Source organism: Schistocerca gregaria, chromosome 3 (genome assembly GCF_023897955.1).
Source record: "Schistocerca gregaria isolate iqSchGreg1 chromosome 3, iqSchGreg1.2, whole genome shotgun sequence".
Lineage (NCBI taxonomy): Eukaryota > Metazoa > Arthropoda > Insecta > Orthoptera > Acrididae > Schistocerca > Schistocerca gregaria.
This window is the reverse complement of record NC_064922.1, coordinates 706,611,627-706,624,314: the sequence shown is the minus strand read 5'-3', so window position 1 is coordinate 706,624,314 and position 12,688 is coordinate 706,611,627. Positions and strand designations below refer to the sequence as shown.

The 12,688-nt window shown below is 39.8% G+C and overlaps 1 protein-coding gene across 1 annotated transcript in view; it reads right to left on the bottom strand.

The window, feature by feature from the left end:
- Positions 1-11,048, bottom strand: part of LOC126355566 (cholecystokinin receptor-like) — a 520,285-nt gene extending 509,237 nt beyond the window's left edge. The window contains exon 1 of the mRNA XM_050005928.1: positions 10,912-11,048. Coding sequence (XP_049861885.1) covers positions 10,912-11,048 — 137 coding nt within the window. The remainder of the gene's footprint in view (positions 1-10,911) is intronic.
- Positions 11,049-12,688: the final 1,640 nt, after the last annotated feature.

The window sequence follows — 12,688 nt, the reverse complement described above, 5'->3', positions numbered from 1 at the left end:
TGCGGAGTATCTATGGAGATGCAAATGTAGATGCAAATTGTCTGTAGATAACTATCCTTTTATGTTTATGCTTAGCATGATCAATGTTCTTTTACACGGGATTTCCATATACCATGGAATACTGTCTGGACATACAAGGCGTTCAGTCTAAGTTTTATATTTTCTCTTCATATGCCATTGCAACTATTAAAAAAACGTGCATAACGTAAAGATTTTATACATCAACAATTGCATTACATTACTGTTCTCTGTTATTAAATACTGATGATAATTCTGCAGTGTGACTTCTCCTCTTCTGACAACGATGTAATACTTAAAACTGTACGAACTGCATTTGGTTTTAGGAAATAATATCTTGGCAGGTAGTATTATCTCATTTCAGGTGCACATATTGAAACGTCCCCTTAGAAAAATTTATGAATGACTGTGCTGATAAACCTCTTACAAAATTTGATTTTCAAACAGCTGAGCAAAACTAAACGTACTCAGACATTACTCTCTTTACTTGTTCTGATCAACACTAAACTGACACACAATATTTTTAGCGCAACGCAATCTGACTTTCAAAAATCCCTACAAAAGAATGGCCCTGACTAACAATAACCTACACCTATCATGAATCACTTACCTCATAAAAATCTTCGTTACTCGAACTATTGCAGTACAGCGAGCGCCACTAATTCCAGCTAAATAAAAGATTCTAACTACTGAAGGCACTAACTACTGATAGGCATAGACAGCAAATGAAAGATTTTGATAGAGAACAAACAGTGTATTTCCCTTAATAATGTTCCAAAGTCATTATATATATATATATATATATATATATATATATATATATATATATATATATATATATATATATTTATTACAAATTTACTCTTTCTGATGGACACACGTCCACATCGTCTGCTCTCAACTGTGCAACGCCACGCGCTGTTCACATCCAACTGCCAAACACTACAATAGCAATATTACAACCATGCAAATCAGCCACAGACTGCACACAGCACAGCCAGTGATTTTCATACAGAGCGCTAGGTGACGTTACCAACATCAAAACCTAAACAGCCTATTTACAATATTTACTGCTTCTTTAGTTACAAAGGTCACTTTCTTCTTAGTCTATTTCCACTCCTGTTATTGACAATATGTAAGCTCATGTACCATGACGTTTCGAGATTATAGTTAGGTCACGTAGAGATAGGACAAAACTTGAGTGATACTGATTTTCCTGTGGATCACTCTATACCACAGTGAGCTCACGTTTGAACTGGTCAGTGTACTGTACAAGTTTTTCCGTATTTTCTCCAATTTACATGTTTGTAATCACTTTGATTTTACAGACTTGCCTTCTTTGTCATAAGCTGTGCATTCCTCTTCTCGTGATACTTCTCTCTGTTGGTTTATTCGTGTAGCTGCTCTTTAAAAAAAAACGCATGTGCTGATATTGGATATTACTGTGGCCTGTGTTAACTGCGGATCCTCTACTTTATGTACTTCGTTTGGTACGTATTTTGTGAGAATTGGATTCCTAAAGATTCGATGTACGAACAAATTTGTGAAGAAAATTATCATGCAGTTTGCTCTGGTATTTTAGAATTTTAAACCCCCTTTTTCATAATTTATTTATAATTACGAGTGCTGGATTTTAAATATGCCGCCTTCCTGCACGAATCATCTACCGGCGTTTCAGTTCTTCATAGGGTTTGTGTTGGCAGTTGGAAAATTTGTTCCACATACCATCCTTCAGACGGTGACGTGCCATTTATACAATGCATTCCCTGTAGCATACTCTGGACACTTGGTGCGTTGCCTGCCAGTCTCCCTCTTCTTTCTCTTAATTTTACTCCCGTTTCGTGACCATGGTTTTGTACATGTTCTTGCTGACTTCACTCCCTAATATACTGAAGCGCAAAAAACACTTGTGTGGGCATGCGTTTTCGAATACAGAGATATGTAAACAGGCAGATTACGGTGCTGCGTTCGGCAGCAGCTTATAAGACAGCAGATGTCTGGCTCAGCTGTTAGTTCGGCTACTGCTTCTACAATGGCAGGTTATCAAGATTTACCTGAGTTCGAAAGTAGTGTTATAGTCGACGTACGAGAGATGGGACACAGCATCTCCAAGGTAGCGATGAAGTGGGGATTTTCTAGTACGACCATTTCACGAGTGTACTGTGAATAAAAGGCATCCCGTAAAATAATAAATCTCCAACATCGCTGCGTTCGGAAAACGATCCTGCAAGAACGGTACCGACAACGACTGAAGAGAATCGTTCAATGTGACGCAAGTCCAACCATTCCCAAAATTGCTACTGAATTCAATGCTGGGCCATCAACAAGTGTCAGCGTGCGAACCATTCAACGAACAGCGATACGGGCTTTCGGAGCCGAAGGCTCACTCGTTTACCCTTTATGACTGCACGACACAAATCTTTACGCCTCGCCTGAGCGTCAGTACCAACATTGGACTGTTGGTGACTGGAAACATGTAGCCTGGTCGTACGATTCTAGTTTCAAATTGTATAGAGCGGATGAACGTGTACGAGTATAGAGACGACCTATGAATTCATGGACCCCTGCAATTTCATACTGGTGGAGAGTCTGTGTTGATGTGGACCGTGTGCAGTAGGAGTGATATGGGGCTCCTGATACACCTAAATACGACTCTGACAGGTGACACGTACGTAAGGATCCTGTCTGATCATCTGCCTCCACTCATGTCCATTGTGCATTCCATAAGACTTGGGCGATTCCAGCGGGACAATGTGACACCCCACACGTCCGGAATTCCTACAGAGTGCTCCAGGAACACTCTCGTGAGTTTGAACACTTCCGCTGGCCACGAAGCTCCCCAGACATGAACATCATTGAGCATACCTGGGATGCCTCGCAACCTGGTTCTCAAAAGAGATCTCCACCTTCTCGCCCTCTTATGGCTTGATTCATGGTGTCAGTTCCCTCCAGAATTACTTCTGACGTTAGTCGAGTCCATGCCACATCGTGCTGCGGCACTGTTAAAAAGTATATCGGCTCAACCACTTGTTTATAGTGTAAAACACTAAGATTGACGCGTTGTATTTTAGCGAGTTTTAACAGGTTCTTTTACTTCGTATTATTTCTGATGATGGAAGCTTCACTTCCGAAACGCGTCAATCTTAGTGTTTTACACTATAAACAAGTGGGTGAGCCGATATATTTTTTTTACATTGAAATTGACAACCACGACATCTGATCCAGTATGGATAAAATCAAAGTGTTGCGGCACTTCTGTGTGCTCATGGGGGCCCTATATGATATTAGGCAGGTGTACCAGTTTCTTTCACTCTTCAATGTATGTTACCTTTGTAGCTGGTTTGTTCTCGAGTCGATATTCATAAGTTAGGTTTTTCGGATATTTCCTTTTGCTTTCGAGTCATGTGAGTAACAATAACAAGGTTTCGAACCTTTTCTTTGTCTTGTCGATCTTGACTATAATATTTCCGTCGCTGACATTGGCAGTCATTCATCGTGGAATTTTAATGACATTTTTGTTAGTCTGATTTTGATTCCTTTGATTAAAAGTGGATGTTCGAAAAATATCTGATGAGCGATAGCATTAATGCTATTTTTGCAATAATGGTCTCTGTTGAGTGACTGAAAAACTGTTGAGTGAAATACGAGCCACCACGCAGTAATTCAACACAAGGAAAAGGGTACCTGGCCATAAGCAGCGTGGGGCGGTGACTGCAGTCTGACAGTCGGCCGACTAGCAAAGAGCGTCTGAAAGCCGTGGATGATTGATGAAGAACTGAAAGATATTACAGCGTGACAGCCACTACCTTGTACTCTTATGAGACTGACGCAGTGTCACCGATTGCGCCAGGCCAGAAAGAACGCAAAGCCATTTATTGCCGTGATGTATCCAATGGAACCGTCCCCGTACACGGTGCAAATGTTTCTGCCTGCCTTCGCTGCTGTCCCCCCTATACTGAACTCCGACAGAAGAGTACATCGATAATATTACAATTTCTCCAATTGTCATTCCATTTCCTAGGGTCCCTACCTCCAGTCACTATCTCCAAAAGACAAAATGACAGTATGAAAACTCAAATAGCAACAATTAACTAGAAATGAAAAGTGACAATCTATAAATAAACCCATAGCAACCGGAATATCAGCATACAAAACTAAAACTCTTCGAAGCTATGCACTAACCTAATATTTTGAGAAGGCACCTGCAGATTTAGCAGCAGCATCTAAGCAACTAATTAACTTGAATAGTAACAATGAAACATTTTTACAGCCACTATCAGAAATCTATGGTTTAGCAGTTTTCCACCATTAACAACAGCAACTGATCTGTGGCATGTACCTAAGAAGTATCGGAAAGTAATAGGGTATGTAAAAGATGATAGGTAAAAGAAGTTTGGTACTACGTCTATTTTAGGATGGTAATTAGTGACAATACTACAAAATGTATTAGGCATAAGGAACGAACTGAGCTGTAGTGGAAATAATATGAACTGAACGTGAAAAGGTTGTAGACACTGAGAAGAAAGCTATAACCACTAAAATTTTAGAAAAAACTTTAAGCAAAGGAACTAAACAGGAAGAAGAGCAATTAAAGTTACTTAAGTTTCTCATATATGAACCAGCTCATGTTCTATGCCCAAATGCATTTGTAAAATCATTTTGGGACATATGTCCTGAAGGTTTGTGACAGGTGATGAAAATCAGAGCGATTGTTTTTGTTTAAGAGATAACGCTACAAAACGGAGATTGATTTGTGAAAGCAAATGCAAAATGTTTTATACATTTCAGGTAGCTTTTAAAATTGAGTTCCTGTGTCCTAGCGAGTGTACTAAAATGTATTATGATTGCAGGCCTGGTGTTGGGAAATTTTGAACATAGAGTACATAAATGAATATTTAAGTTCTGAAAAAAAGGTAAGTAAAATAAGTGTCTTAATTTTGAATAGCAGTTACATTAAATGATACAGACCTTAAAGCTGATAGTGGCAAACATCTTAACCTGAAGGAACATTTGAATGAATCGTTGAGCAATAAGTATCTACTATGAAGGCCAATATGTCTACTGTTGTACCCTTTAAGACACAGATTTTGGTGATTATCACTTGTGTAACATGTGTACTTGGCTATATAGCTGTAGTATAGTTACTTAACATCAATATGGAAAGGAGAAACTTCATGTCTTTATACTGCGTTCGGTTTTAGCACCTCTGATCTAGGGATAGCGTGTTAGATTAGTAACTAAAACGTCCTCAGTCCCGGGTTCGAAAGCCTCCAACACTTAAAATTTGATTAGTAATCAGCATTGGTGGCCGAAGACTGCCGGCGTAAGATGTCACACTCGTTCTGGCAACGGCCTTGTCAAAAAGGGCGGGGAAGCGGACAGAGTTTCAGGGCAGTCTCTTGTCATTGGGTTGTGAAACTGCCCCTATAGGAGGAGGAATGAGTTACGATCAACGGCATGAGGATGCAGAAGGCAATAGAAACCACTGCATTAAAGACACGTAACGTGTATCCACAGGACATGTGGCCTGTAATTGAAAAGTTTCATGATGATCTCTGCACTGAAAAAAGATTCCGAAACAGTTCCCCATTCGGATCTCCGGAAGGGGACTTCTAAGGGGGAGGTAACCATGAGAAAAAGACTGAATAATCAACGAAAAGATAACGTTCTGTGAATCGTGGTGTGGAGTATCAGAAGCTTTAACAAGTCAGGGAAGCTATAAAATGAAAAGAGAAATTCAAAGGCTCCATTTTGATGTAGTAGGGGTCAGTGAAGTGAAATGGATGTAAGACAAGGATTTCCGGTCAGATGAGTATAGGGTAATACCAACAGCAGCAGAAATTTGTATAACGAGTGTAGGATTCGTTATGAATAGGAAGGTAGGGCAAATGGTGTATTACTGTTAACTGTTCAGTGATACGGTTGTTTTTGTCAGAATCGACAGCAAACCAACACCAACGATTGTTCACATACATACCGACGGTGCAAGCTGAAGATGAAGAAATAAGAGTATATGAGGCTATTGAGTGGGTAATACAGTACGTGAAGGGAGGTGAAAATCTAATAGACATGGCAGACTTCAACGTTAATGTTGGGCAAGAAGTAGAAGAAAGCTTTACAGGGGAATATGGGCTTGGGACAAGAAATGAGAGACGAGAAAGACTAATCGAGTTCTGTAATAAATTTCAGCTAGTAATAGCGAATAGCCCAGCGATCTATGGCGCCTTGTCACGGTTCACGCGGCTTCCTCCCCGTCGGAGGTTCTAGTTCTCACTCGGGCTTGCGTGAGTGTGTGTTGTCCTTAGCGTAAGTTTTTTATGTTAGATTAAGTAGTGTAAAAGCTTAGGGACCGATGACCTCAGCAAATTTCCAGGTTTAGTAATAGCGAATACTCGGTTCGAGACTCAGAAGAGGAGGAGATATACCTGTAAAAGACCGGGTGGCACGTGAAGATTTCAGTTAGATTACACCATGGTGAGGCAGAGATTCCGAAATCAGATACGATTGCAATGCGTTTCCACGAGCAGATATAGACTCAGATAACAATGTAGTAGCGACGAAGAGTCCGGCCCGGTAGCTGCGTGAGCAACGCGACAGAATTCAGTTCTAAGGTCTTGGGTTCGATTCCGGGATGGGTCAGATTTTCTCCGCTCAGGGATTGGGTGTTGTGTTGTTCTAATCGTCATCATTTCATCCCCATCGACATGCAAGTGGACGAGGTGGCGTCAAATCGAAAGACTTGCACCCAACGAACGGTCTACTCGACGGTAGGCCCCAGTCAGACGACATTTTTAGTGATGAAGAGTATTCTGAAGTTCACGAGCTTACTCAGGAAGAATCAATACGCAAAGAAGTGGGATGCGGAAGTACTAAGTGATGATGAGACACTGTTTCAGTTCTCTAAGGCTATAGATACAGCAAATAAGGAATAGCTCAGTAGGCAGTACAGTTGAAGGGGGATGGATATCTCTGAAAAGGGCCATCACAGAAGTTGGATAAAAAAAACGTAGCTACTAAGGAGGTAAATGCGAAGAAACCATGGGTAACAAACGTAATACTTCAGCTGATCGATGAAAGAAGGAAGTACAAAAATGTTTAGGGAAAATCGGTAATACAGAAGTACGAGTCACTGAGGAATGAAATGAATAGGCACTGAACGGGAACTAAGACGAAATGGCTGCATGAAAAATGCGAAGAAATTGAAAAAGATATGATTGCTGACACGGCAGACTCAACATACAGGAAAGTCAAAATAACCTCCGGTGAAATTAAAACTAAGGGTGGTAACGTTAAAGGTGCAATGGAAATTCAACTGTTAAATGCAGAGGAGAGAGTTGACAGGTAGAAAGCATACATTTAAGGTTTGTAAGCAGTGAAAACTTTGATGTGATTCAAGAAGAAACAGGAGTCGATGTAGAATGGATAGGGATCGAGAATTAGAATCACAATTTCTGGAGGACTTAAGATCGTTAAGGCAGAATTGATAGATAACATTCCCTCAGAATTTCTAAAATCATTGGGGGGCGGGGGGCAACAAAATGACTATTTATGTTGATGTGTAGAATGTATGAGTCTGACGACATACCATCTGACTTTAGGAAAAATATCATCCACACAATTCCGAAGACTGCAAGAGCAGACAAGTGGGAGATTTATGGCACTATCAGTTTAACAGCTCGTGCATCCAAGTTGCTGACAATAATAATATTAAGAAGAGTGGAAAAGAAAATTAAGGATCTGTTACACGAGAATCAGTTTGACTTTAGGAAAGGTAAAGACACCAGTCAGGCAATACTGACGTTGCGGTTGGTAACGGAAGCAAGACTAAGGAAAAATCAAGGCACGTTCATAGAATTTGTTGACCTGGAAAAATCGTTCGACGATGTAAAATGGTGCAAGATGTTCGAAATTCGGAGAAAGGTAGGAGTTAGCTATAGGGAGAGACTGGTAATACACAATAGGTACAAGAGCCAAGAGGGAATAATAGGAGAGGACGACCAAGAACGAAGTGCTCTGATTCAAAAGGGTGCAAGACAGGAATGTACTCTTCCCCTCGCCTCCCTCTTTCTGTTCAGTCATTACATCAAAGAAGGAATGATGGAAATAAAAGCAGTGGATTTAAAATTCAAGCTGAAAGATATCAGTGATACGATTCGCTGATGACTTTGCTATCGTGAGTGAAAGTGAACGAGAATTACGTTATATACTTAATGGAATGAACAAGCTAATGAGCACAGAATGTGGACTGAGAGTAAACTGAAGAACGACGAAGTAATGGTAGGCAGGAAAAACGAGAACATTGAGAAACTTTTCGTCAGGACCGATGGTTACGAAGTAGATGACGTTAAGGAATTCTGCTACCTACGCAGCAAATTAACCAATGACGGACAGAGCAAGGAGGGCATCAAAAGTAGACTAGCATAGGTAAAAAGGGCATTCAACGCCAAGAGAAGTCTGCTAGTATCAAACATGGGCGTTAATTTGAGGATGAAATTTCTGAGTATATACGTCTGGAGCATAGCATTGTTAGATAGTAAAAGAAGAGAATCGAAGTAGTTGAGCTGTGGTGCTACAGACGAATGTTGAAAATCAGGTGGACTGATAGGGAAAGGAAAGAAATGACTCTGCAGAGAATCGGAAAGGAAAGGAATAAGTGGAAAACACTGACAAGGAGAAGCGACAGGATGATAGGACGTCTTTTAAGACATCAGGGAATGACTTCCTTGGTTATAGAGAGAACTGTAGAAGGCAAAAACTGTAAAGGAAAACAGTTATTGGAATACATCAAGCAAACATTTGAGGACGTAGTAGTTTCCAGTGCAACTCTAAGTTGAAGAGATTACCACAGGACGGGAATTAGTGGTGTGCCGCATCAAACCAGTCACATGACTCCTCCTCCTCCCCTCCCCCCCCCCCCCCCGTCCCCCCAAAAAATAAATAATGTGTCTACATTTGAACAGAGGTAGTAATTTTTTGGGTGTAGGGCATTACGGAAGAACAATTACGCAATGTGCGTTACGGTAACCAGTTGTATGACTCGGAAAGTGGATTTTACTCATTCACAAGTTATTGCTAAGTATTTTTATACTTTGTACACTTTATTCCATTAACTGGGGTGAGTCAGCCTTGAATAGTTTCTTCATCTACTCTAAAGAGAAAATAAAGGCGTACTGTGAAAGGTATTTAATTATTTGTGTATTGTGCTGTTATTAGTATTCAGCGGTTTACACCTGCAGCAGCAGAAGCTTGAGCTGTTCTTTTCTATCGCAGGCCGCACGCAGCAGAGGAAATATCTAAAATTCACAGCACAGTCAGAGAGTAAACTTGAACTGAAACTCCCCACTGGCGCTTTTGTGGAGCTGCTTAATAAATTTCGCAGTCACTTTGTGAACCTGCTTAGTAAATGAATACTAAGAAAAAGGATAACTGTACAGAATAATAAAATATGAACTTCAAATGTAAGGGAGGGTAGAATTTATTGCCTTAATCAAGTACCCTATTGTCTTTAAGACTTTTGTTCATTAAAAATTAAAGGAATTAGAACTGTAAAATAAGAAAAAAGGAAATGGTATCAAACATAAAAAATGAGTTCGGTCATACCGGTGAAGTGTATAAACGGAGCAGATGATGTATTCCAATTGCCACCATCTAGCATAATAAGTCAAAGTATATTTCCTTACAGTGTAATCAGATATATACACGTATAACGTCAAGACTGAAGAGTACCAGAAAATCATTAACATTTAAAGGAGAATATTAAATACGAGTTTACGTTAAGTCAATTTTATTGTCAAGGAGCACAAGGTAAATTGACATTAAGCTGTAGCGTGGGGAAAGACAGCAGTGGTACCCGAAGTATACACGGAAGTCAAAGTGGTTAATATAGTTAATTACATTCATAAGGAGAGGCTTGCTTCCATGACTACAATTAATAATGTAGTGATCATAATGTGGTTACACAAAGGAAGGCAGTGACCAAAACAAGTCGATGGAGGCCACATCTGTAGCGTCGTAAATATTATATTTGAATTTAGAAATTCTTTTTACTCAAGACTTAATTTTGAAATTGATTCATTAAAACATCTACACCTGCTACAAAATGTTGCCCAAGATATGATTTTTATTTCGTAAGAGTATTTGAGTGATAACGTACAAATTTTTCATTAATTTGCCGATATAAAGTGGAGTGCAACTTTTTTCATTTAAACATTTCACATAGTGGCGCGAAATATTCTGTAACTGAGCTATTTACTCTTCCGACTTTTGACCATTTACAACTGTGGGAACTAAGAGAGTGTAGTAAGTCAGATGTACATACAAAGCCACAAAGAGGCTTTTAAGTAATTCTCCGTTTCGCTACATTTGGGATTTTGCGTGCTAGTCCAATTTTTGATGGTTTCATGGGGGGGCTCATTCGAGCCAGCGCCGTATTATGTGTGACGTGTCCTGGAACGGGAGGTTGGGACAGCTATAAATTGAACCCATGTCACTCAGTCCCATTAATTAAGAGAATCACCACAGTGGTTGATACGATAAAACGCCTTGTAAGAACCTGAGGTAATAACGGTCGAATTTACTCCCGCATTGTTTGAGACTATATGCTGTGCCTAAGTGTTGTTATTGCTCCCTATAAGGATCTAACAGTGCCTGCGGAAGTATAGTATGTGTCATGCATTTAATTCGCGCTTCTTGTTCGTCTGAGTGTTATAAAGCAAAATATTTTGAAATCTGATTCCAGTAAGGTTTCTGGTCTGTAATTTTAGATGTTTTCAAAAATTAAGCAAACTGCATTTTTTTTCGAAATGGACAAACATTTTCCGGCCTCTCCATAAGAAGAACTCTGAGAATTTTCTACTTGTTTTCCTGTCTTTCTCTTTTGGAGTCATTACCAACATTCGCTGTTGCTTTTTTGGTGGGACGGAGATTATATCCAACATCTCCTCGGACTTATCTAACAGCGACTGTCTGAATGTGTAGCAGTACGTCACAGAATATTCTACTGGTGGTGAGTCAGATCCGGGAGATATCATATTGGGAATTTTCGTGACAGTATTTAGAGTCTCTTAGTTGTTACGTCAGAGTGGGTTATCGTCTTCGTGTATGTTTTTACCAATATGCATCTGCAATTGCTCGTCTTCCTGTTCATCGGTCTGTTATTCTGTGTATAAGGTAGGTAGTCATCTGTAATTGCCTACAATATCTGCCTCTGTTCTTGGAGAGTGCTACAGTTGAATGATTTTAGTACGGTCACGAATTTCTTCTTTGCACTTATAATTGTTTTGTGTGGAAGGTGGGGGTCGTTTTATCTTTGGATATTAAACGTGCTTTCACTCTCACTTGAAAACTTTCGGTCTGCTGCCACGTCAGATTTAATATTTTGGCTTTTATTTTATTTTTTTTGGTTAGCATAAAGGAGTATGTGCTGTTCATTGCAAAGATCTCTCAGGAATTTTAATAAGAGCTCCTTGTTTCTGTTTTGAAATATTGAAGTTGACATCAATGTTTTACGTTTTTTCAGCTTTACACATTCAAATGATTTCTCTGTGGTATTACCACACTATCCCACTCACTTTCACTTACGTTCATAGTGGGAGACACTTCCATTGCCACTTCCACTTTATTCCCTGAAGAGATATGTATATTAACGGCCTGAAATCTGTCTATCCCACAATCCATTTCTCCACCGTTTCCTAGTGTTTCTGTCATTGTTATTTTGATTCCATACTTCGTAAAACGTTTTAAGCGTTATGGCCCAAGCCGCGCGGGATTATCCGAGCGGTCAAGGGCGCTGCAGCCATGGACTGTGCGGCTGGTCCCGGAGGAGGTTCGAGTCCACCTTCGAGCATGGGTGTGTGTGTTTGTCCTTATGATAATTTAGGTTAAGTAGTGTGTAAGCTTAGGGACTGATGATCTCAGCAATTGAATCCCATAAGATTTCACACACATTTTTTTTTCGTCATGGCCCGAGAAGCATACGTATCATGTCTCCGCTCCAATCAGCTGGTCCATTAATTTATTGGCCACATTTATCCTGTCTATTCTGATAGCTGACATGTCCGTTATAAATGTGTATGCTGGCCTGATGTCATTTATTACATTCCGTGAGTCGTCTGGACTTAGTTTCCGTTTCAGATAATGAACTTCTTTACTTTCATTGAAATTTGAGGTTTGATATTCTAACATACAGGCTAAGTCGGTTCTGTAGATTGTCTTTCACTTTTTACTGCCTGATTGGGTAAATACAATAATGACCTGAATGCTGTCTATCTCACAGTCCTTTCTGGCACCGTGTTCTAGCACTTCTGTCGCTGTTACTTGGATTCCATACTTTGACAAAAGGCAGTGACAGTACTGCTATCATTAAAATGGTTTTCTTTTACTTCGTGTCCCTGTCTCTCATTTAATATTTCTGGGTGACATACCCTACAGCAAGACAACGGCGACCAATACTGCGGACAAATATTCCTTAAGACATCTAATTCTCAGTTCACTTTGAATGCCATGTGTTTTCAACATCAAGTAGAATGTCTGTTTGGAAGCTGTTGTTGTATGTTTCCAAATGGGGCTTTCATTTCTGCCTAGCCAGCAGAATAAAGGAAAACATGTCCGTACGTACTCTTTGGGGATAGTAATTAGTAATACTGCTAAATTCATTATGTACTTCAAAGTC